At 44.4% G+C, this 23,350-nt stretch overlaps 2 protein-coding genes across 2 annotated transcripts in view; both read left to right on the forward strand.

Annotated features, from left to right (window-relative positions):
• LOC110363746 (zonadhesin) overlaps positions 1–13,506 on the forward strand; it is a 36,507-nt gene extending 23,001 nt beyond the window's left edge. Inside the window, exons 34-55 of the mRNA XM_065040526.1 lie at positions 439–584; positions 743–868; positions 1,234–1,413; positions 1,590–1,814; positions 2,301–2,427; positions 2,778–2,977; positions 3,696–3,908; positions 4,068–4,213; positions 4,729–4,856; positions 5,734–5,866; positions 5,963–6,095; positions 6,299–6,451; positions 6,852–6,978; positions 7,176–7,387; positions 7,500–7,662; positions 8,037–8,119; positions 8,896–9,056; positions 9,286–9,433; positions 9,795–9,970; positions 10,069–10,147; positions 10,652–10,777; positions 11,534–13,506. Of these exons, the coding sequence (XP_064896598.1) occupies positions 439–584; positions 743–868; positions 1,234–1,413; positions 1,590–1,814; positions 2,301–2,427; positions 2,778–2,977; positions 3,696–3,908; positions 4,068–4,213; positions 4,729–4,856; positions 5,734–5,866; positions 5,963–6,095; positions 6,299–6,451; positions 6,852–6,978; positions 7,176–7,387; positions 7,500–7,662; positions 8,037–8,119; positions 8,896–9,056; positions 9,286–9,433; positions 9,795–9,970; positions 10,069–10,147; positions 10,652–10,777; positions 11,534–11,577 (3,229 nt within the window). The 3' untranslated portion in view covers positions 11,578–13,506. The remainder of the gene's footprint in view (positions 1–438; positions 585–742; positions 869–1,233; positions 1,414–1,589; positions 1,815–2,300; positions 2,428–2,777; positions 2,978–3,695; positions 3,909–4,067; positions 4,214–4,728; positions 4,857–5,733; positions 5,867–5,962; positions 6,096–6,298; positions 6,452–6,851; positions 6,979–7,175; positions 7,388–7,499; positions 7,663–8,036; positions 8,120–8,895; positions 9,057–9,285; positions 9,434–9,794; positions 9,971–10,068; positions 10,148–10,651; positions 10,778–11,533) is intronic.
• Positions 13,507–20,504: 6,998 nt separating this feature from the next.
• The window catches only part of SCN3B (sodium voltage-gated channel beta subunit 3), a 51,718-nt gene continuing 48,872 nt past the window's right edge, over positions 20,505–23,350 (forward strand). The window contains exon 1 of the mRNA XM_065040545.1: positions 20,505–20,574. The gene's annotated coding sequence lies outside the window, so the exon portion shown is untranslated. The remainder of the gene's footprint in view (positions 20,575–23,350) is intronic.

A 23,350-nucleotide genomic window follows, 5' to 3' on the forward strand; every position in this document is an offset into this window, starting at 1 on the left:
AAATATAAGCTTAGATACAGCTATTGGGTACAGAGATGTTGGATCTGTGAATTTTGGGAGGCATCTCAAAGCAGCGTGACATCATTGTGGTGGTACAAAGAAGCATCTGAGAGAGACAGTAGGTAGCATTTATGAAAACATGGAAATAATCCAGAAAGTCCAGGCCGGTGCAAAGTGATTCACAATTTCGCGTAAAGCAGGTTGCCCATATTCATGGAATTTGAGCTCAAAAGTGCCTGGCTTGGTCTGGCAATCTGCGTGTTTTTCTAAGTGGAAAAAAAAGGGTCTGTTTTCTTTATTTTCTTTCTCATATCAGTGTAAGAACTTTGTTTTTGTTGCAGACTTCACCGAGTTTGTAGCATCAATACTCACTCTGCCTCTGCACCAAGTCATTAGCAGTAGGTCATTTATAAATCCTTCCTGTGCTGTCTGCTGCAGGCGTGGGCAGCTGCAGGGCCTGTGTGCTGCTGGGTACTTCTGCCTTGCTGGGAGCTCTCAGTCTACTCCGCAGGGCCACAGCTTCTCCTGGCGCTTCCTCTCTGGGTGCCGCTGGGGTCAGATGTGCGCAGGGCTGTGTCCTGCAGGTAAGTGACAACCTCAGTAGTATTTCAAGTATAGGATATGGACTAGCATCTGTTATCTTGCATGATATATTGTGATCCTTTATTTGAAGTTGTCATTGCTCATTGGGTTCCTCTGTTTTTACATCTTTTTAACATCTCTTTCCCATCCATTTCTATAGGCTTTTACTGCCCAGAGGGATCTGAGGTGCCTACACCATGTCCTGCCAATACTATTAGAGATGTGCCAGGGGCTGTGACAAGAGAAGAGTGCTTGCCCTGTCCACCAGGCAACTGGTGCAAAGCAGGTTGGAACCTGGGGGTAAACAGTGAGTGGAGGGAATGGGAGTTGCTTTTCAGAGGAGTTGTATGTACCCCTGAGAGTAGTGAGGCTGGTTTTGATACCAGATACTGCATTGTGGAACAGCCCTGGCAGTAGGACACGCTGTCTCTAGTGATGACAAAGAAAAGAGACATTTAATACTATTGAAAATGTAGGAGAGCCTGAGATCAGAACCAGTCTCCAAATATCCCTGTGTGCCATCTGGATTGTGGAGGTGCATTGTACACCTCTATGCAGTAGTTTAGGAGGGACTCAGGGAGAATGCAGAAGAAAGATTTCCCAGTTACAATGAAAAGATGACTCCTGAAAGCCCTGCTCTCTGCTTGTTAGGGGATCCAGAGGTGTATCCATGTCCGCCAGGACACTATTGCTTCGGAGGCGGTGGCAGTGACAACAGCAGTCTCTTGGCACCTCAGAAATGCCCTCCACAAACTTACCGCAAGCACCCAGGAGCTCAGAGCCTGACAGATTGCCAGCCATGTCCTCCGGGATATCGCTGCCCTTTATCAGGTAAGTGCCAGGTGAAAGACAGCACCTTTCCACCTCTAGAGCTGATTACAAAGCTCCCTAAGATCAGATAGGGAAAAGGAGAGGTAATTCTTGTTCACAACAAAATAAGAGCCCTTCTCTAGAATGCCTCCTGGCCATTCAGGTTCCCTTTCTTTATTTGTTTCTCTTCCTAACAGGTCTGACCAGGTTTGAGGATTATCCATGTCCCCCTGGATACTGGTGTCCTGGTAGAGGAGATGCCTTTCTTTGTCCAGCTGGCACTTCTAGGATCCAACCTGGTGCAAAATCACTGCAAGAGTGTGATCCCTGTTCACCTGGATACTACTGTCCGGACCCAGCACAGACAGGGCTGCCTAACACCCAAGGAGTACCTTGTAAACCCGGCTATGAATGCCCAGCAGGTGACATGATCATGCTCCTTTGTTTTCTTTATTTCCAGCCGTTTCTGAGTCTAGGTGGCTGAACAGTGCACAGCAGGCACAGCCAGTGCATTTAGCAGGGACTATAATCCCATTCTTGCAGCAGCTCTCCTGGGAAGTGGTCACCAATAGAGTGGCTTTAGAAGTGGATCTATTCCATTACTCTGAAGCCTTTTCATGGCCTTTGAATTCCCATCTCCTGCTTCTCCGCCCTCCCTTCCTGTTCTTATTTAGCTGAGGTTCCCAAAGGAAATGGTCTGCGCCTGGAAAAGGAGCACGTATCTTTCATCATCCAAGGCTAGCATGCTAAATCACAAACTGGTTCCCAACAGATCTGTGCCCTTTTATGAGCAATAAGAAAAGTGTAGTTTTTATGGACAGTCACACTTAATAAAGCGCCCCCAGCACATGCTCTCCTGTTCTTGGAATGTCATATAATCAATTGCTGTTTCCCCTTTTTTCCACCAGGTTCAGTAAATCCAAAGCCTTGCAGGCCTGGCTTATACTGTGGTGCTCACACAGCCGTGCCTTCCCTGTGCCCTGCTGGGTATTACTGTCCTGAAGGGTCGGCAACATACAACAGTCCTGAGCAGCTGTGAGTACCCAGCATGTTTTAAGTTTAAGTTTTAAGTACCCAGCCAGCTTTAAGTTTCTGAAAACTCCAAATATTGTGAAATGTGCCTGGGATAAAACCTGAGTTAATGCTTCAACCATGGTCTTTGTGCATTGCACAAAAGCAAAGGTATCTTTGTGATTACGATTGTGGGTTTGGTGACTGCAAAGACTGAAGAGGGTAATTTATGTTTTCTACAAGTTAGCTTGAGCCTGGAACCAGATGAGAACCATTTTTAATTTTGCCCTCAGTCTATACTGATTGTTGAATCCAAAAATCCAAACACTTCCAGAGACTTTTCTTCTCTTTTCCTGCCTTGTTTCACCTTCCAGGTGTGTGTTTCCCTACTTCTGTCCCCCCGGCAGTGCCCATCCGCTGCCTTGTGAAGGGGGGTACATGGCCCTCAGCTTGCCTGGTCCAAGGGATTCATTTGAGAAATTCTGCAGGATCTGTGGTGCCGGCACCTATCGCAGTGACTCTCTCATCACGGCACCCTGCCAGCCCTGCCCAGCCGGCTTCGTCTGCCCACAAGGTAAATGGAACTGCCGTGGAGGAGTGGGGCAAGAAATAGCAGCCTAAATTGTAACCAGAAAGTTTTAAGTTCTATGTGGACAAAGCTCTCAGTCCTCTAGTTAAAAATCTCCAGTGTGGGCTGTCACATCGGTTTGTAGAACATGTATTGTGGTAGGTTCTTATGAGAGTTTAGAGGGTCAAGAGTGGTTTGGATGTTGGTGTCCTGTCTCTCAGGGGGTGACCTCTCAGGCCCTCGCGAGCCTTGTTTTCTCTGATTCTGTGGCGTAGCTGAGAGGCCTGGAGTTAATGTGTCACCAGAGTAGAAGAGCGAACCTGGGGCTTCCAGGTTTGCTGTGTGACAGCCAGCACTGCTTGGATCCTGCTGGGCTGGGATGCAGGAGTAGCTTCACAAGCATTTGAAAGTCTCTGTTGGCTGAGATGCAACATTAAGTTCTCTGATGTGTTTACTCCTGCTGGAGAACATGGACGAGATCATGCCTAGCCACTCTTGCCACTGGATTTATCCAGTGAAGTAGATGGGACAAAGAAATAAAGATTTACTTTGAATACATTAAATTGAAAAATGTTGAATGTTGATTAACTTTATATATACATATATATTTATTTATTTGTTTATGTATATTGATGTGTGTATATGCATAACTGGAACAAATAAGTGATCTCTGCCTGTCTCTTAACACTTGCTTGGTTCCTTAAGTGGTGTGCGCTTTCTCCAGGCAGTGAGAGCTACCACAAGAAGCCTTGTCCTAGTGGCCATTACTGCCCTCCCCTGACACCTGCCCCTCTGCCCTGTCCCCCCGGGACCCACGGGAGCCGCAGCTTCGCAAAGCACGTCGAGGATTGCCAGGCCTGTCCTGCCGGCTCCTTCAATCACCTTCCTGCTCAGACTGCTTGCTTCCCCTGTGGCAGCTCTTCTTCCTCTCAGCCCGGTGAGTTGCGGTTTGTGAGTGAAACTTTCACCTCTGTTAAGAGAAAGAATAAAAAGGAAATCACCTAGAAATGCAATTCCACCACTTGTTTTCACAATGGACCACAATCAGGGTATTCCCTACCCTGATTACCACTCTAAATCCAGCCTCTTCTCTAAGGCGCTACCAGCTGTACCTGCCATGGGCTGAACCGGGCGTTCCAGCAGTCAGACGCCTCCTGCATCTGCCAGGCAGGTTATGTGTACTACAACGAGAGAGGCAAGAAAGATCCTGACAGCAACAGCGATCAGGACTGCCGACCTCAGGTAAGATTTGGCTTCCAAACACATTTGTTGCATGACATGCAGGAGAGGGAGTGTGAATTTAGTGCTTTAGGCCCTGTCTCAGGCTGTGAGCTCAGTTCTCTGGGCTGCTGCAGGCACAAACAAGGCCTTTCACTGTTTTGTTTGAGATCCTTGACCCTTCCTTGTAGGACAGTGGCACTTGTTGTCTTCACCAGAATCTTGTGAGGCTAAGTTCATAAGGGCTGCAGGCAAAGGATACTTCCATGTAAACTCCAGATGCTGGAATTTAAACCTCTGTATCGTTACTATGGAGTTTCTCATCAGACCTGCTTGAGGAATTTAGACGAGTTGTGAAATTGTTGTGGTCTTTCTTCCATGCTTTCCAAGTTGTCATGTATCAGCCACGGTTGGATTATCTTTGTGTTGAGTGTCAGCAGTGCAGGTGGGGGAGGAAGAGGATTTTAGAGATGCTGCATCTCAGTCAAAGTGCTAGAGCTTGTCTTGTTTCACACACTGGATGGGTGTTGTTCTTCCAGGTGGATGAGCTCTGTGCTCCTGGAGAGGTCCGGTTGGCATCTACGCGCCAATGCGTTTTTCCTGAGCGATATGACTGTTTTCCTTCTTGTGGGCCTGCGGGTGGAGAGATCCATGCAGAGCTGGGCATGTAAGTGTTGGCCCAGCCTCTCATTAAGAAGCACTTCACAAGTAGTTCTGACTGCCTGAGTTACCGATCCCATGAAGTCATTCCAGGGTAGGGCTGTGGGAAGTGTTTTTGAGAAACTTTCCATGGCTGGAGTTTCTTTCTGTGGAGATACCAGCCCTCAGTCCTCGTTCATTTGTCTTATTGCTCTGCCTGGAGACTATGCCTGAGTTTTCAGCATTACCTAGAGCTTTTGCATGATTGGGTGGAGACACGAGAACCAGCACTGAAGGACAAGGTGAGGGTAGGCAGAGCTCCCATTTTCTGAGGCAGACCTTTTCCACTTAGCTCAAGTTGAGCCCCTAAAGTGGATCTATTAGATTTAGACCAGAACTGAGGAAATGAATCCTCATTTCCTCCCCCTGCCCATGCCTTTAATGCTGATTAAAACATTTAAACTAGTTCTTGTCATATGATGCTACTTTTTTCTCTTTGCGAATGAACTTCTGTATTGCAAAATCTTCTCTTGGCATGGATTGCACAGAAATCTAGTGTGTTAAAATTATACTTTGTTCCTTTCAGGCACTTTCTTAAAGCAGAACTTTAGGGAGGGATACACAATGCTCTGTTACAGGTCTGAGGCTGATCTCTATTAAAAGAGACCAACAGAGGCCTGTTGGATAGTGGGTTACCACAGTTTGGCCTTTCCCATGCACTGAATAGCAGACACAGTACTGGGTGAGATGGACTGTGAGTTTCCTTTACCCTCTTTTCCACGGATATAGAGTAGGCCCACTTCATTGTGTAGATTGTAAGATACTGGAGCTAGCCTGACCATCACTATGTTGTAGCTGTTTCCTCAGAGATCATGAGTAACCAACACCTCGTGTCCACTTTACAGATGTCACTGCAAGCAGTATGTCTCTGCCGAGGAGCTCTGCGACCAGCTGTGTTTGCTGAGAGCCCCACACATCTCCTTGGGATTCGGCATCAACAGAGAGCTGCTTCTGCGGATGAACGAGGGAGAAGTGAGGGTAAGTCTGGCATGGGGGGGCTGCGTTCTCAGCGTGCAGGTCTGAGTCCAGGCTTGATTGTGTTAGTGACCAGTGCTCCCTTCTGCTTTTTAATAGGAGGTGGCAAATGTTCTGGGCCCAGATGAACATGTGCAGAAAAGCCAGCGGGTGCATTTGGTTCTGTTTAGTCCCAGTGGAGTGCTAGGCTTCATTGTCTCCAGCACAGATGTTCTGGATGCGTTTCTCACAGGTAAGGCTTGAAAGCCTCTGAGAGTGAACCTCAGTTCCAGTCAGACTACGCCGTCCGTTTCCTTTCAAGTTGGCAAAGCAAGTAGACAGCAAGTTGACACAGAGAGAATTTATTGTTAGACACTCCAAACCATTTACAAAGTAGGGAGAAATCCCATTTTATCCTGTGGAATTTATTCTGGTTTGTTCTGTTGCATGTGGTAGGAGATTTTTCATCAAACCAGCTGCTGCAGAAAGGCCGTCGAGTTCAGAGGACTTCTTCCAAAGATAGCCATGCCTTGCCTCTCGTTCCTAACCCAGTAGTATGTTTGGAAGCAGGAGACACGATCCTTTTCCAGCTTAGCATCAATTCCCATGGTGAGTGTTGTTTGGGTCTTTGTGTTCTTTACAAATATATGTGTCTAGACCCGTTCAGAGCAATGACTCTACGTTTGGTAGTACTGCTTGTGTGAGCACATTCCTTCACCTCCTTGTCTCTCTTGCCTCCAGGGGATTCTAGAAGTTTAGTCAAGGCTCTGCGAGTGACCGCCCTGGTGTTTTTTACTTTTTGACTATATATCTGTAGATAGCGATAAAATTTTTCCTTTGTTAGAAAGTGTAAGTCTTTGTTGAGCAGTAATGCATACCTCAATTAGATGAGTTGACACTGCGTGACCCTTTAAAAGAAATGCAGTTACATAGTTCTTTGCCAGGCCAGTGTCAGCTGTCCTAACTGAAGTGGGTCAGAGTTGCTGACGCTCTGCTGAACTGTTCCCAGATCGTGCATCCAGCCATTACCCTGTTTATCAGAAGCAGCATCTATATAACAGCAATCCCAGCTGGGATTTTGGACCATTCCGAAGGCTAGACCACCTCATCCAGGAGACTCACCTCAACATCTCCTGGTAATACCTGGTGTGATTAATAGTGCATGTGCTATGGGTAGGACTCAAGAGTGAGTCTTTCACAGAATCAGTGGGTCCTTGGCAGTGAGCAGTACATGAAAATGCCAGAGTTGGATGTGTTCAAGTCCACACATTTAACCATCATCACAGCTGGAAGCTAAAGGAAGCTCAGTGCCTGCCTTATTTCTCCCTTTTAGGTTTGCCCATGTTTTCCTGGAGTCTGGAACGTATGTTTTCAGTGATAGGACCATTCAGGAACGCTTCCTGATTGTGACTGTGAATGAAGCACATGTGGGCTGTGACCCCAGAAATGTGTCCTTCCAGCCCTCTTCCCTGTTCCAGCTGGCCAAACATGGGGTTTTGAAGCAACGGGATCTTAACCTGGCTCCTAACTGGGCTGCTATCACAGGTACAGCCAAAACACCCTGATACCTACCTTGAATTTTGATGCTTAGCCACCACCTTTTTGTACCTCTTTGGGCGTGTTTCTCACTTCTTGCCCTCCCTCTTGGCTTCACCAGTGGTGCTCTTTGTTCTGGGCTTCCTAATTGTGGTGCTGACAACCCTGGCGATAGTGCTCCAGCCTGCTGTCCCCATCGTCAGCCCCCTGAAGAACTGGAAGCCACGATGGAGGAGCCTGGGCGAGCCGCATATCCCACCAGAGTACATCCTCCTTAAAGACAGGTAAAGCGCCTTTGCGTGGGCAGGTGTCAGGAGCTCAGACCTTGGTAGCACAAAGCATGTCCTACTGCAGTTACTGACTCCCTGGGTCACCAGTGCTGGACTTCTTGCCAGCTGTACAGTTTCTTGGTATTGCCCAGGAGTTCCCCAGCAGTATTCTAGCTTGCTTCCAGTGTAGTGTATAACAACTATCTTGTGTCTTCTGCACAGAGCACTATTGGTTGAATTACCTGGTCTAGGCTTCCCCTGCATGTTTTGACTTCACAATCTAGATAAAAACCTATCCTTCTCTTTGAACTTAGGCCGGTGATACTGCAGTATCTGATTTTACTGGGAAGAATTACATGCTCTTCACTATCTTCTGTCATTTCCCCTAGCCTTCCGTTCTATCAGATGGTTGGTCCTCATGGTTCTGGACAAGATGCTGACTCTGGAGAGAAAGGAGCCGCGCACAATGAAGGTGAAGTGCTGTGCCAACCCCGGGTGTTCTCCCATTGACTTCTTACCACCTACTCCACATTCTGTTGTCCCCTGTTAACTCTCTAGTATGATAGTTTGATACCTGCTCACCCAGAAGTTTGTACACACAAGGCCACACGGGCAGTTTAGCTGCTAGGTACTTGCATGTTTATGCACGTTTACTCACACGCACCTCACACACTTCCATTCTAGATTTGTTAGATCTCTTCAGCTGGGGAGAGTAACTGCCCATCACTGGAACAGGTTAGTGTTTTCTTCCCTAGGAGTTGGAAGGGCAAGTGGCCAGCCCTGACAAGTTCTTTGAACAACAGCAGGTTCAAGTGACTAGTGAAGAAAATAAAGATCTTTAAAAATATTTCCTGGGGTTCTCCTGTTGGCTGTTCTATTCTCTGAAGGCACATGGGCCTTGATTACCTTCTGGGGATGACCTCATTTGGGGAATTTCAGGATGTTCACAGGGTACAGCAAGTCTAGAGCCCAGCAGATGGCACCATCTAGTGATGCTGAGAACAGCTCACCGAGAAGTAGCACCCTGACGGTTTACTGGACAAGTTAGGATTTGATAGTAACGGTCTGTCATCCTCCCCCTCGCTAAGGAATGAGACCTTCTCTTACATCTCTTATGTTGTCCATTTTCCTTCTTCACAATACACAAAAGGCTGTTGCCTCCTCTGGACAGGCAGGGCCCCTTCTGGAAAATAAATTAGAATAGACTTGTGGCCAGTGGTTAAGTGTGAGAATTACCTTGTATTTCAGAAGAGCGTTTTGCACTGAGGGTTCTGGAGGATTTCAGTGTTCGCACCCTGTACGATAAGCTGGAAGATCAGAATTTGCACCTGGCATCTCAACTGGCAAAGCACAGGATGGATGTGTTGGTGTTTTACAATGGAATCAGGCAGCAGATTCAAAGTCTCACGGTCAGTGCGAAGAAACAGTTGAGGGATGGGAGTCTTGGAAATGTGACATTTGTGAGATAAATGGTTCCTTTGAAGTGGTGGTTTACTGAGGGGTAGGTCTTAGTCCTTTCAGTGCCTTATTTTGGAATAAAATAGTTATGCTGATATCTGTTCTGATATGAGCGGCAGAATGTGGAATGGGTGGATTGTGCGGCTTGCAGGGTATAACGCTGCTGTTTTCTGTAAACAGGACATGGTGCAAGCCCTGGACTCTGAAAGCCTGAAAGCCTTCGCCAGGCAGCGGATTCGTGGCCATAAACCTACAGACAGCAGCGAGGCAGCAGCGCGCATTGAACAACGTGATGAACGCTGCGTCAACAGCAACAGCTTCCAAGCAGGTGAGAGACCCGGAGTGCAGAGCAAGGGAAAAGCAGAGTGTAAGGGTAGCATCAGTGGAACAGTTAAAAACCAAGTGTGGATCATACACATGAGAAGACATCCCACTGTGTTCCACTGTTGTTGTAGTTCTCTAAGAGCTGACAGCCTGTCTTCGTGTGAGTTCAATGAGAAGACAGGTCTGGCAGCTTAGGAACAGGTAAGCACAGAGCTATTTGGAAATGTTACAGCATGAGGCATCCTGGAGCCATCTTGTGGAATTTCCAAAGAAAGGTTCCTGCTCTTGATTTTGCTCTGGAGGTAATTACAGTTCTTCGTCTGGTTCTGTACAAGTCCGTTTAAATTGCTCGTTGGGTTCATTAGGTGCTTCGTGGCAGGAGGCAACAGAGTTAATGAAAGCTCTGGAAATGCTGCTTGAGAATGCTCTGAACAAGAACGTAGCTGTGAAACGAGCGGTGGAGCAGAAGCTGCAGGGACAGGATGCGATGGCAGTTGTACCCTCACTGGACAGTGAAAATAAACCAGAAGCAGAAGGGCAGGTGAGTTGCAGATGTCTGTTGTTGGACCATCGCTTACCTTTCTGCTAGTTTTTCCACTTGTCCATTTCTTTAACTCTCAGGCCCTTTTTATTGCACAGGATCATGAGCTGCCTCAGCAATGTGAGCTCTTCAGTGAGAAAGGTGCTTTTTTCAGCTTCCCTGGAAATGAAGAACACGGTGAGGACAGTGACTTTGTTGTGGGTGCCCTGGGTACTGTTCAGAGATCACAGTAGAAGACTGATTTAGAGAAGTCTAGGTTGAGAGGGGGTATGCATGTTTGCTAACAGAGCAAATGTATAATTACTTTTTCCCATTTGTACTGTTTCTTGCTTTCACATAAATTTATTTGCTGAGGTGTACAAATGAAATTTTCCCGGTTCGGGAAAGCCAGTGTACACTGTAAGAGGAAAGACAAGGAACTTGGTCCCCTCAGACCTTTTACACCTATATATTAAGCGACTAGAAGACATTTGGTTTCATTATACTAATTAAATGCTAATATGGAGAGGTCAGGAAGATGCTATACCATCAGTTCTGTGATCCTCGGAGCCTCTGGGCAGGCATTCTCTCTGCTCAGTGCAGCATTTCCTTTTGGCATAATGTATGTTGCAGTCATTCAGCCATGAAGAACCTCTTCTTCCTTTAGGATTAAATGTGCCCTCCTGTTTTCTTCACATTTAGATCTCCACTTGGCTTATCTGACTGAGTTGGAAGGCCTGATCACAGCTTCCCCCCTTGCCAAGATGCTATGTGAGGTCAAGCAAGCTTTGCTGAATCTGCAACAACCTTCAGACTGTGTTAGTGCAGGTAACAAATCTGTTTCCCCATAGTAGGTGGGATATAAGATGACAAAATGGGGGCGAGAGGAGCTGTCTCTCATCCTTGGTGCCTTGGTACACACAAACTCCTGATGTTGAGCTGCAGATCAGTAAAAAGATTTCACCAGAAGGTGAATAAGCAGAGCAAAGTGCTTGACTAATTTACATTTGTTAGACTTGTTTCCTTCTTTCTCTCAGCAGGTACTTACACAAACAGAGGATTTTTGTTTCCTATGAATTAATTTATTAGAGCTTTTCTGTTAATCATAAGAGATTCCTGGGGAAAATGTTATTATCCAGCCAAGACCTTAGGAAGCAATTTACCAGAATAAGGTGACTGGGTCTCTTCATGTGTACTGACTTAGAGCAATAAATAAAGCGAGAGTTAAGATAAGCAGGTTTTCTTCTAAACTGAACATAATCCTCAAGCACTTGCTGAATTTTTAGACTGCGATGCTTAGAGTTTGGAATTATTAATGGTGTGGTTTTGGTGTAATTATGGGTGGATCATTTGGATCATTATTTTGAAATTCAGATGCAGTGAGCCTTGCAAAGGCCTGTCTGTGGTATCAGTGAGCACTCTGCTGCTTGCTCTGCAGTCACTGAGTCGGGGTGCAGTGCTGGCAGTAGATCCCATCCTGGCGTTTCACCCATTGGACTGGGCTGCCTTAGCGGTGACATTAGCAGTCCCTCGGTGCTGTCCGCTGAAATTGCACTCTGCTTTTGTTTTGAATTCCTATAACAGCCAGCAAACACGAAAGAAGTGTGGGGAGCTCAGCCCTCTTCTGAGCTGCTGGAATCTTGGGCCACAAAGCGGGATGAAGCTCTGCTGCTGGAAATAAAGAGGAGCTGTGTAGCGCAGAGGATTGAGGAGACAGAAGCAGAACTATATCATCTTCTGCAAAGTAAAACCTGCTCATTTCCTTGAAGAACTTGGCTTATCCTTGGCAATGGCTGAAGGTGGATTGTGGAAGAGCATATGTGTCTGCAGACAGAACTGCAGTGTGTCAGAATAGATCTGCATTTAGTTACAGATGTACTTGGTCAAATATGTAATGAATAATCCATACCACATTTGCTTAATCTGGTTGAAATACTTTCACACTTGTTTGGATTATCAATAATTTGTGTGCTTGAGAAGGAAGCTGCGGTTCTTGACATTGTTTACTAATTTTATAGTTTAGGTAGTTAAGTCAGTAAAGCCGAAAACATGCGAGGCTACGGGTGGCATAACAGCACCTACTTATCCATGCATTCTGTGTGGCCTTCATGATCTCTGATAGGAAGGATATTTGGGAGGGTTTTCGAGTATAGTTTAGAGCCATACTTCTAAGCCTTGCCTACCATCTCTACATTGCATTTGCGTGTTTTCAATACACTTATGTTGATCTTGTAAGATCTGCTGGCAGAGACCTTGAAAGCTCCTAGAGATGTGATTTTTGAGCAGAGTACACGTCAAGAATTGTCTGTGGTGGTAACTGCAGGGATCAGCGTAGCTGCTGGTGTCCAGTGCTCTGGGAGCCTGATCTTTAAACTGAAAATATCCTTTCCACCATTCTTATTCTTTTGGCCTGTCTGTACGATGCCAAGAGAGCCTGGCTGTGAAGTGTGCAAGAGTGGAATCAGAACACCTGTTCCATCTTTCTGCACAATATTCCTCCGCTCCAGGAGAAGTGCAGCAATGTAAAATTTCTTGCCCGTGAGCCAGCACGGTACCTCGGTAACCCCCACAGGTAGGCTTCAGCCAACTGTTTCCAACAGCAAAGTGTATTTATTCTCTTCTCATCGCAATATTTACTGAATTGCTTATGAGTGAAGAGGTTTGTGAACCCACTCCTTCCTGGTTCCTATACACTAATCTGTGTTTACTTCTGTCTTTGTATAACCATAGTGGGTACTGACAGGGTGAGAATTCGGTGCCCAGGAGACAAGACAGAAGCTCTTAGTTTCGATTCCACTGGCTGCTGCATCCAGAGGAACTGCAAGATCTTTTGCCTTTGTGTACTCATTTCAGTGGTTCCAAAACCAAAAGGTTTGGTTTGGTTCCTCTGCACCTTCACCTTGTCTCCCCAGGTACTTAGTGACACTATGAAGGGACTTTCAGAAAATAAGAGCATTTTAGGAAGCAAAACATACGTCCAACCAAACACCTGTGGGTGACTCTCTGTGATCTGTGATTGCATCTTCTAGAATATAGTAGTGAAACAACTGTCATTGCTCTCCTCGTTGCTTGCTTTTTTAGGTTCTCAGCAGGTACATTTATAACAGTACGACACATTGGTAAACACCTCCAGTGATTGCTGGCTCTGGAACTTCCACAGGGAAACATGGTACCCAGGCAGGTGATAAAGCTATCTCTGTGACTAGTGGTTCCAGGTTATATTTGTAGAGGGCAGAGTGGAATGCAGTAGTAAATAAAATTGATCAAATTTTTCATTGTAATGGTTTTCCAATGAGAAACGTTTTTGTTTTAGATCAAAACAAAAAATGCATATGCAATTTTGCTAGACATTTTCCTATTTCCCCACTGTGGGTTTCTTAACAAGCACACTTCAGCTATAAGTAAACATTTTGAGTTTCAAAATGTTTTGGGTCTTTTTTTGTCACAAAACCAAAGAATATCAATGAAAGACGGGAGTTTCACACAGTGTTTCTTTTCATGCTGTTAGTAGGTCCTTGGAAAGGAAAGGACAAATAAAAAGAGGAGTGGTGCAACCATTGATTTTGTTCTGATTCTGAAGTATTTACTGTTTGATAGCTCTTTTTCTAGTGCTCTGTGGAATCTTCTGGAAGTCCAGCACTGTCTGGAGTAGCTGTAAAGTCCCCTGACATTAGGAAAGGTGCCATTTCCCCGGGACCGCTGAGAAGTGATCGAGTGCAAGGTCACTTGATTTGGAATTTGGAGAAGGGTCACAGGGCTGTTGGTTTTTCTTTGGTTACTTCACCTTATGCCTCTCCTAACAGAAGATGAAAAGGCCCTTTTCAACATTCATTGTAAAGTGCAGCTTCCCCTGGAGAGCCTCGAATACTGCTGTGGCTGGGAGAAGGAAGGTATGGTTGAGTTCTCGGTTGAGCTGAGTGGTTTCTGCTCATTCTGCTTCCAGTGCGACACTGTTGTCAAGCCTCCCCGTGTGTTAACGGAGCCAGAAAATGTTTCTGATGGTGTTAGTTGCAGTTGCTGAGACCGCCCTTGGCTGTGCTCGTAAGGTTAATCCTTGCCTCTTATACATACAGCACTTCTAACCTGTTGGTAGAAGAAAAGGTCCAATGAAAATGTATAAAGAAAATGGCCATCTGAAGAAAGATAAGCCTAGCAAGTTGCCACTGATGAACATACCCATCATGGCTATCGATTGAATTCTCGTAGGCCATAGCAAGCGAAGTGTAGTGTGGGCCAGCTTATCCCACAGTTGAAAGTTAAAGAGTTATTTTTTATTCTGGATTCCAGCTTGAGCGTCTGAGCATCCTTAGCTCCACCCAGAGAAAATAGAACCTGATGATGTTGAACATTTACTGAAGACAGAGCTAAGATACCAGAAACTGGACACTGAAATTAAGGCTGCTTTTGAAAATGGTCTAGTGGAAGTCAGGGTTGCCTCCACGTAGGACAGAGATAGTCCCAGTTCTACCTCCAGGTAACGTTATTTCAAAAGTTTCTGGTTTTAATACTCTGCTTTTATCCCTTTCAGGACGTGAAGGTTCTCAAGAAGCTGTTCTTACTCCACTGCTGAAAGATGACAGTTCCTGGGTAGGTAGCCTGAAGTAGATGTTTCTATAACATAAGAAGAGAGAATATCGTATCAGTTTTGTTCCTAGTGGAGGAATAAAGACCTGAAGTGAAGATGAAGGTTTTTAATTTATAGTCAAAATAGGAAATCTTTCTTTCCAGAACTGAAAAAAGAAATTAACTAAAGAAGAAAATGCTTGTTAATATCTTTCCATTGTGTGTGAAGTGCTGGAGTCATAGATGACGTGGCACGTACCACAGAAGTACAAGGACTACATTTTATCTTCTCTTAGCAGGTTGTTTTTCTTGTCTCTGCAGCTAAATTGGGAAAGCAGGAAGATTCAAAAGTGTCACCTATCAGAGCAAAATCCAGAAGATATGGCGAACAGTCTTGCTTTTGGAGGTTCCATCCACAGGTGAGCCCCTGGCCTGCATGAAATTAATACTTTACTTTCTTTAGGTTCCCACCACAATCCATAAGTGTATTGTGTTTCTACAGAGGTGAAAAAGAGTCATTCACCACAGGGCAACAAGAATAAAACTCTGTCTTTCCCTTCCAAAGAAACTGGGAAGCTTTAATAATGGCAGATCAAAGGAGTTGCTGTTGAATTTTGAAGGCCATCTTCATGCTTATTACTTTGCTACTTAATGAAAAAATTTGTTGGGATGCTTCCGGAAGCCTGAAATAGTAAATTCCTCATTGCTGAGAGAAAAGAATAGTCTCACTTGAACCAGTTCATCAGTGAAATCAGTTTGAAGCCAGATACACGCTTAATAACTTTGCCAAATGAAACCTTGATTCTTGCAGACTCTGGACTCATTTCATGAATCACAGAAATGGGCAGAAGGACAAGTTGACCAGTCTCTGTAAATATCCTTATAACTCCTCGGGTGGGTCCTGTCTTCATGGGATGGACCCTGTCCTATCTTTCACACGCTTGCTGAATCAGCAATCCTGCTGACCTCCCGTGCTAAGTACTTGTATATATGCACCACCATGAGAAACATACTAAAACTGCGTATACACGTTTAGCTAATCTTGTAAAAGCTATAGGTGAACCTTTCTTCTTCAGGGTTCCTCTTAAAAAAGAAAAAAGGCTGTAAAACCAAATGAGAATATAACTTTTCTCTGTACAACACCCAGTGGTACGTTGATCTCGGATAATTTCACAAGCGAGTCTAAAGTTGCGACACTTGCAACTCGAGTTGCCGAAAGTATTTCAAATTAAACACAAAGATCTTTAATATGTATTTTTTTAACAGTGGCCCCCAAATAAGAAATGGGCTGTTGGGGCTTTCCAGAAAGATTCCCTGCATACTGGTGATCATGGAGACCTGGAAAATCCACTTACGTGTACCAAAAGCAACAGGCATTGATTCCCAATCTCCCCCTCACCCATCTGCCAGCCAGTGTAAGTTCTGACAAATCGAAGCCTGAAATAGCAGAAAATATGCAGTGTTCTCTGTGAGAAATCTGTTGCAGCCCTTCACTCCTGCACCTTTGAGCAACAAAGCAAATAATTCTGTATTTTATAGTTCCAAAGCCATACCAAATGCACACCTGTGGTGTTCTGCTTGGGAGAAAAGCCACTAATAAGCCTGTTTCTTGGAGCAAATTTGCCAAGCTGAACATAGGTAAAGTGATGAAGGTGGCATTAAAACAAGCTGGTGGTTTCCAGGTGCCCAACTCTTGCTAAATTGTGTGTAGGTCTGCCAGGCTGGCCTCTCTGAGCGCTGCCAGGGCAGGATCGAGCTGATGACTGGCTTGTGGTCAATGAGAAAATGAACGTGTTGTATAGGTTGAAGGCCTCTTACAACGCTGGATGTTGATCCCAGTGGCTTTTTGGCAGGTGTAAGAAACAGCGTTTTCAAAAGCAGTTTGCCTGGAGCACCGAGCTCTTAGAACGCCCAGACTGAGCCGTACTGCAATGTTAGGAGGCAGGAAGGGTGAATTACCAGAGTCCTACATGAGATCCTGGGCTAACAGCCTTCTGGAAAAGGGCCAAATAATGAATATGCTCCAAGTGATACCAGGGGAGAGATCAGAGGAAAAAGGACATACTCGTGGTTTGGATTTGCATTACAACACTGCTGCAGAACTTAGAAAAATGAGCTATATAAAGATATAGTCTTCTCTTATTACATGCCACTGTGAAGGTAGATATACACCATTTACATGAAGTTTCTATATATTTTGCTATAAATGAGATCAGGACCTGTGGAGTGGTTTTGGTTGTGTCAGAGAAGCCAGAGTGAATTTTTTCTCTTCTAGCAAAAGAAGTGTTGTACACGAGGTAAACAGTCCTTGAACTCTCTCCTGGAGAAATAATTTTAAATTTAAGATGTAAATGTTATTTGATCCATAATAAGTCCATCAGCAAATGTCCCCATCAGTGATTTATACCACCCCAAGGAGTTTTCCTGCAGTCTATTTACCTGCGCTTTGTAGGTCAGCAGTAACTAAGAACGAGGAAGACTTTGTCATGTTATAAATTCTTTGCTTACCTTGGCTCCTCCACCCTCTCTTAGCAAACTGCAGTTCCAAAACTCTTAGCTAAGCTCATAAAGGAAGCATTCACGCAGCAGAATTTCTCCCCACAGGTTTTATTCTTTTGTGAGGTTTTTTTTCTTCCCACCACATTCACCCTCTGAACTTGGGAGGAAATCTGAGCCTGGGTTGTGTAGATCCTGGACTCAAGGAGAAACTCACCTTGTGGCAGAGTTTAATCTCAGCAGCAAGCAAGCTGGATCCAGCTGCGAGCTGCACAGGAGGCTGTGCAGCCAAGCGGCTACTTCCCCGTCCAGTTACTGGTCATACTTCACTGGGTGGATGCCGTTCTCCTGCATCCCACTTGACTTGCCCTGTGAACAAAACCGCTCAGTTACAGCTGGTCAGCTGGGAACTGGGAGGAGGTTTGTTTTGGGTACATTCTGTCTGTTCAGGATGTCAAGAACTTTCCTCATAGCTGGCTACTCCAGGCAGAAATATAGAGTAATTTAAGCCTAATCTAGCAGAGCTGATTTGAGCCCCTTGGGAATTCAAAACGAAATTCATTTCCTCCACAATGAAGAGACTGGTGCTGTCCCATCATGGCAGAGGAGTGGAGAGAATTAAAGCAGAGCAAACCCTACACCTTTCCCAGAATGGCTGACCTGAAAGCACCAAATTAAACAGCGATATACCAGCCTTGTGCTTCTGACCTCCCGTGAGGACATACATATGTAAATAGGGAAGTTGCTACAAGTAGCTGCTTTCTCCGGTTCTGCTGGTAAATGATTTGTGGTAGATATGTTAATGTTTGTGCTTTGGGAGTTATTTGAACGTCGGTGGAAAATTGGAGCTGAGGTTCTTTGGACTATTAGCAGAGTTTATGCTCGCCTTTCTCCACAACTGTTTGGGGTTTTTTTGGGTAAATGGAGCCAGCTGCCAGCATTACATCAGCTTGCTTCTCCAAATCGTGGAGGAATTCAGGTCTCCGATTCTAGAAAGCACATGGACCTCCTTAGCTGCAAGTCCTAGTGCAGAGCAGCACTGTAATTAACAGTCTCTGCACCAGCACATCCGTGCAGGATGGTGCAGGGGCCTTACAGCGCTTCAGACCTGGCAAACTGACAGCAGAGGAATTTCTGCTTGTACAGAGCAATGTGGTTTTTCTTGTAGTTTCTCAGTTACATAGCCCAAAAAGTTGCCTGTTTTCCAGTTTTACGAGAGTGGTGGCTGGAGAAATATGGAGACTATGTAGGGCTGGAACAGTGGGACAGAAGTGCCGAATGACTGAAGAATTTATAGTTTGGAAAAATAAGTAATGCAATCACTTCCAATATTTTTATTGTTGAGATAGTTTCAGGTTAGGGTATTTCTTTCCTGGTGACAGTGGGTGACCAATAAAGTACCCTGTGATTTTCCCATTGAGACTGGAATGAGATTGGGCCAATGGTTAGTAATCCAACAGTGGGGTCCCACTACAGTGAATAAAAGGGCCAGTTACGGACTCTTTCTTAGGGTGTAATTTGGAGGAACAGAGACCTGGCAATAGTTACGTTGTGTGTGAAGCTTCAAGGCCATGCTATTTGCATCATAGTTATTATATAAGAATCACTACTTGTGTTTATGAAAGATTGGTTAAGTAGAACAGATCTCAGGTACCATGACAGCCCATGGGTTTGCTGGTTTACAGGGGAGAGATTTCATAGTTGTTAAACCCACTTTGGCAGAGAAATCTGTTACCGTTTACTGTTTTTTATCTTTTTGCCTATTTTACACCTAAGTGTGTGTTTTTTCTCCTGGAGAATATTTATCACCTTCATCTGAGAAGCTCTTGTGAACAGAGAAAAGCTTCTGTTTCATGGCTGTAAGTCTGGCAGGTGCACGTACTTGGGTTTTGTGCTGTCTGCCTGCAAGGAGCTGAACACGTCCCCCGCAGAGCTGGAGGCTGCCCTTGCTTATTGCCCATATTCGTGGCATCTGCACATCTTGCGGCTGCCTCACTGCTGATGGGGAGGGGGCTTGGGTGTGCTGCTAGAAAGTTCTTGTTCGTACTGGGCATTAAAGCCTGTTTATCTTTGGTTAATAACCTGGACATTTTAGGAGTGTAAATACTGAAGTGTATCTGTTCCCAAGTGTATTTATTTAGCTTTCATTTGCTTTAGATTTTTGCTTGTCTTTTTTATGAAACACAGGACAGAGAGAATTGGTCTTGTAGTCTTTTCAGAGCAAATCTTTGACGGTTGCAATTCATTTTCCAATTAAAGTGACATTAGTTGAAAAACAGTGGTGTTTCAGAGTCAGTTGTTAAATAAAAGACATAGTTCTAAACTCTTTGGGGGTTTTGCTGCTTTGACATACAGGTCTGCTAAAAAAATGATGTTTATCCTTAAATCAAACATACTGTGTTGCTTTGACTGGGCTGGTGGGCTCTCTGCTTTAAATTCCTAGCAAAACTCTCCAAGGGTTAGCAGCACCAAACCAGCTAAAGTCGATTCCAGTTAAGCTTTGTTTCCTAAATAGCAGACTTTGTAAGGTAAGCATTTAAATGATGCCAAATGAGCTTGGAAGATAGCATCTCACGGGTAACAAATGGTAGCTTGTGTTGCTGTGGTGATTATGATTAGTCCAGAGAATCTGCCTGGTAGACAAGCGCTGGGGGTAAGTGCCTTTGTATCCAGCATTTCTGTGTTTAGTTGGTTTGCATTTATGGCCTCAAATTTTGCACCTTCAAATTAAAACTCTTCTTTCAGCTTAAAAATCCACTTCACAATGTGTAGCTGAAGGAAACTCAATTACAGCGTGAGCAAGAAATTGAGTGTGATTATGAATGCAAACGACATCGTGCTTTCTGGTGCTGTTAGCTGGAATTAGATGGATGCAGTGATTATGGGGTGAGCGGTGCTGCCAGAAAATATCTGCTCTCAGGGCATCTTTCACACTGGTGGGTCTGGACTAGTTTTTCAGTCATTACAAAATAATGTTTTGGAAAAAGTTCATGAAGAAACCTGGTTAAAGCAGGTGTAATAAGGCATGACTTAGGAGAAGGTGTTTTTTCCTCTGTGGAAATCTCTAGCATCAGAAGAAATTAATGCAGCTAGCTTAACAATGCCTGAGAGTTTCTGTCAGAGGATGGGGCTGGAACAAATAATTGGGGTTTCTGAGGCTATGTCAAGGCCCAAGAGTGGCACCATGACCCTACTCTGTAACTGCAATATTTACATAAAGGTTTACGTAAACTTACAACTTAGATCTGCAGTAAGGCCCTTGAGAATGTGTTACCCTCATGAGTAGCCAGCCCAGAGTTATTTGTGCGGTGGTGCACCGGCAGTAATCTCTTGAATTACAAGAATAAATGGTCTGTGACCTAGGTGTGTCTTTCTAACACTGTTGCGATCATTTCTATTTTCAGTAAGTGTTGACACTGTAGTGATAACAGCAGTTGACTGCAAATGTTTGCAGGAGAAGATTAATTTGTGTGTTTTCCTTCCTTTGCCAGTGAAGACACACGTGGGCCAGCAATGTCATGGTGTCTGCTGAAGAGGTTGCACTAGAGCTGGTTCTGCCAGGAAAGGTAATAAGAACAATTTTCACCATATAATTTGGATACGGTTTTTATTTCAAAATGTCAACTCTGCCTATGAACTAATGACAGGGAAGGTATCTCCACCTCTCAGGAGTCCAAGTCTTCACTGTATCCCTCCAGCCTTCACTGAAGTCTCAACGGCGCAAGTTCTCTCAAACAATTCTTCAGCTCTTGCCTCGTATTATGTGGTTTAAAATCTAACACTGACGGTTCCTAGTTGTCATTTTCAGAGGGGCTGAGTATCCTCCATGAGGTCTAGAAAACCGATTTATAGAAAAGGGAATGTGCTGTATGTATATTTGTCACTGAAAAGTCTACATACTACACTTAGGTATTACACATGTCTCTACTGCTACTGGCAACATCAGTTTTGTATTTGAGCGTAAGGGGAAATTCAGACCTGCCACACGTAAGAACTTCAGCTCTTACACAGTTATGTTAGAAGGTAGGTATTGTTACCTGTTGCCATTTTGAAGCTTGACTAACCCCAAGATATATTTCTCATAGCGCTGACTTGTTCAAAACCTCTGTGTTAGGAAGTATAATATAAAATCACGTTGTCTAAATCCAGTGTGAAGTCTTGCTATGAATACATTTTTGAGCAACATATTTACAGGGCCACGAGACAGACCTCACAACACAGAAGCTAATACAATTTGCTTGACTGCATAACTTTATACGTTCTGCATTGCACAGCGGTTTTTGCCATCCTTAAACTCTCCCTTTCTCCTTTGCTGCAGAGTGGCACTTTGCCTTAAGCCAGCTCTCTCTTTTCATCTTAGTTGCCTCTAGACCAGAATGCAGTGATTGTCTGGTAACATAGGTGAAAGGTGTGTGGGTTTTTTGGGGTTGGGAGGGCGAGACGGCGAGAGCTAGTTTAAACTAGAGAAAAAGGAGGTAAAGGAAAGCTGTGAGGTTCAGCGTAATCAGTAGGGACATCAGACCTGTCTGGTCTGGCTGAGGCTGGAGCAAGAGAGCACGGTTTTCTTTTAAAGGAAGAATTCTTCCTTTATGAGCTAGTAAATTAACTCTTGGCATGCGTGCAACATAATCCTAGGCAGGAAGAAAAGCAGCCTGCTTGAAGGTATATTAACTTACAGTTCAAAATCTGCTTCTCTTGTTGCATATCTTTGAGTTATTGCTACTTACTCGGCTGAGGGAGAGCAATGTTTATTCCTGTTGAGGCTGCAGAACTGACTAAAGGATTTTACAAGTGAGAACTGACCGGAGGAATTGCATTTCCTTTTGGGTTTAGTATTTAGCACAGAAATAATCCTCATCGTCCATGGCTATGGTTCCTATATGTTTTCTCACTCCTCAAATAGTATGATAATAATAATAATAATAATGGTATGCATGTAGTAGTAAGAAACACACACAAGGTTGAAAGCTGTTGGTGGTAAAGGCTGTGGAAGGCTAAATGAAAAAGCAGTACATAGATCTGACCAGGAAAGTAAATTGTTCCTTCCTAGCTATAATATAAAGAGCTTGCCAGCTCAGTTTTTCAGATTCTGGATTATAGTGTGTGTGTTCTGCCCAGATTTGGAATTTAACTGAAAGTCTATTACATTTTTTTATTTGGAAGCCACTAGAACATGAAGATCCCATGCCATGGTGAATATCTCTAACCTGCTTGCAAATGGGATACAAAACAGATTAAATGAAATAAATGATGCAGCACTAAGTGTAAGAATTGATATGTGATACTGCCACATCATGAGATTGGAGGAAAAATGCTTATATCTGTGAGTTGCTTCAGCTTACAATTGGTTTGTAACACCTTTACACTTTTCCTTGTGAATAGTCTTGACATTGTTCAGTGGGTACAGTGATGTTCTCTGAGCTTATCGGGTTAAATGAGGCCTATGTTTGAGCTCAGTTTTCCGTTTGCTTGCATCAGATACCGTAACCTCATGCCGCAGATGTCGAGGGAGGATGGTTGTACTGAGCAGGAGGTCCTACCCGCTGTTTCCCACATGTGCTGTTATGCAATGACCTGTCTTGTCCTGGGCAGTAATTCCCAGACTTACCAGTTCTAGCAAACATCATGCATGCCAGTGAGCAAATGCAGGATTCACTCTTTCCACGCCTATCACCTGTTTGTCTGTCTTGCCTTAATGGGTTTTCAGATCTTTTGAAATACTGGAAAGTTTCTTAGATTTAGAAACAGTGAATCTGTCTTTAGGTGTTCATCAGCTTTGCACTTCTTGAAAATCATGTTTATCTTCTGATTTCTTCACTTTGCAGTTGCTTTGCAAACCTCTGTTTGGACTGTCTGCTCAGGCACTGATACAGTAAACAGATTGCATAGTACATCTTGTCTTCTCATGGAAAATGTTGGTGTGATGGAGTCACAGGCGGCCAAACTCTAGAGCTGTTAGGTTGCCTGCTACTCTTAGTCTCTGAAGAGAGCTTTGAGCTAAGGCAACACTTGAAATGCCAAGGCATGCTCGTTGGCAGCTCTTGCTAAAAGCAAAGCTTAACCCTACAGGTACTAGAGCAGATTATTTCAAAACCATTTGCTGGCTTTGAGGTTTTTGCTCCAGACCATCAGCTGCCTTTTTTTTTTCTCTTGTTACTGATTTCCTAGGTGGCTTTTTCTCCCTAAAATGATTATACGTGTGGGAAATGTGATGCTGCAGTTCCTCACCACTCACTTTTGCACAGGGGGGACATGAAGAATTATTTTGCTCTTCTCTCAGGAGCGTATGTTGGTGCTAAATTGGATGTATCACATCCATCTTTTAAGTTTTCCTCTCAAAAC

The sequence above is a fragment of the Columba livia genome, chromosome 24 (genome assembly GCF_036013475.1).
Source record: "Columba livia isolate bColLiv1 breed racing homer chromosome 24, bColLiv1.pat.W.v2, whole genome shotgun sequence".
NCBI classification, from domain to species: domain Eukaryota; kingdom Metazoa; phylum Chordata; class Aves; order Columbiformes; family Columbidae; genus Columba; species Columba livia.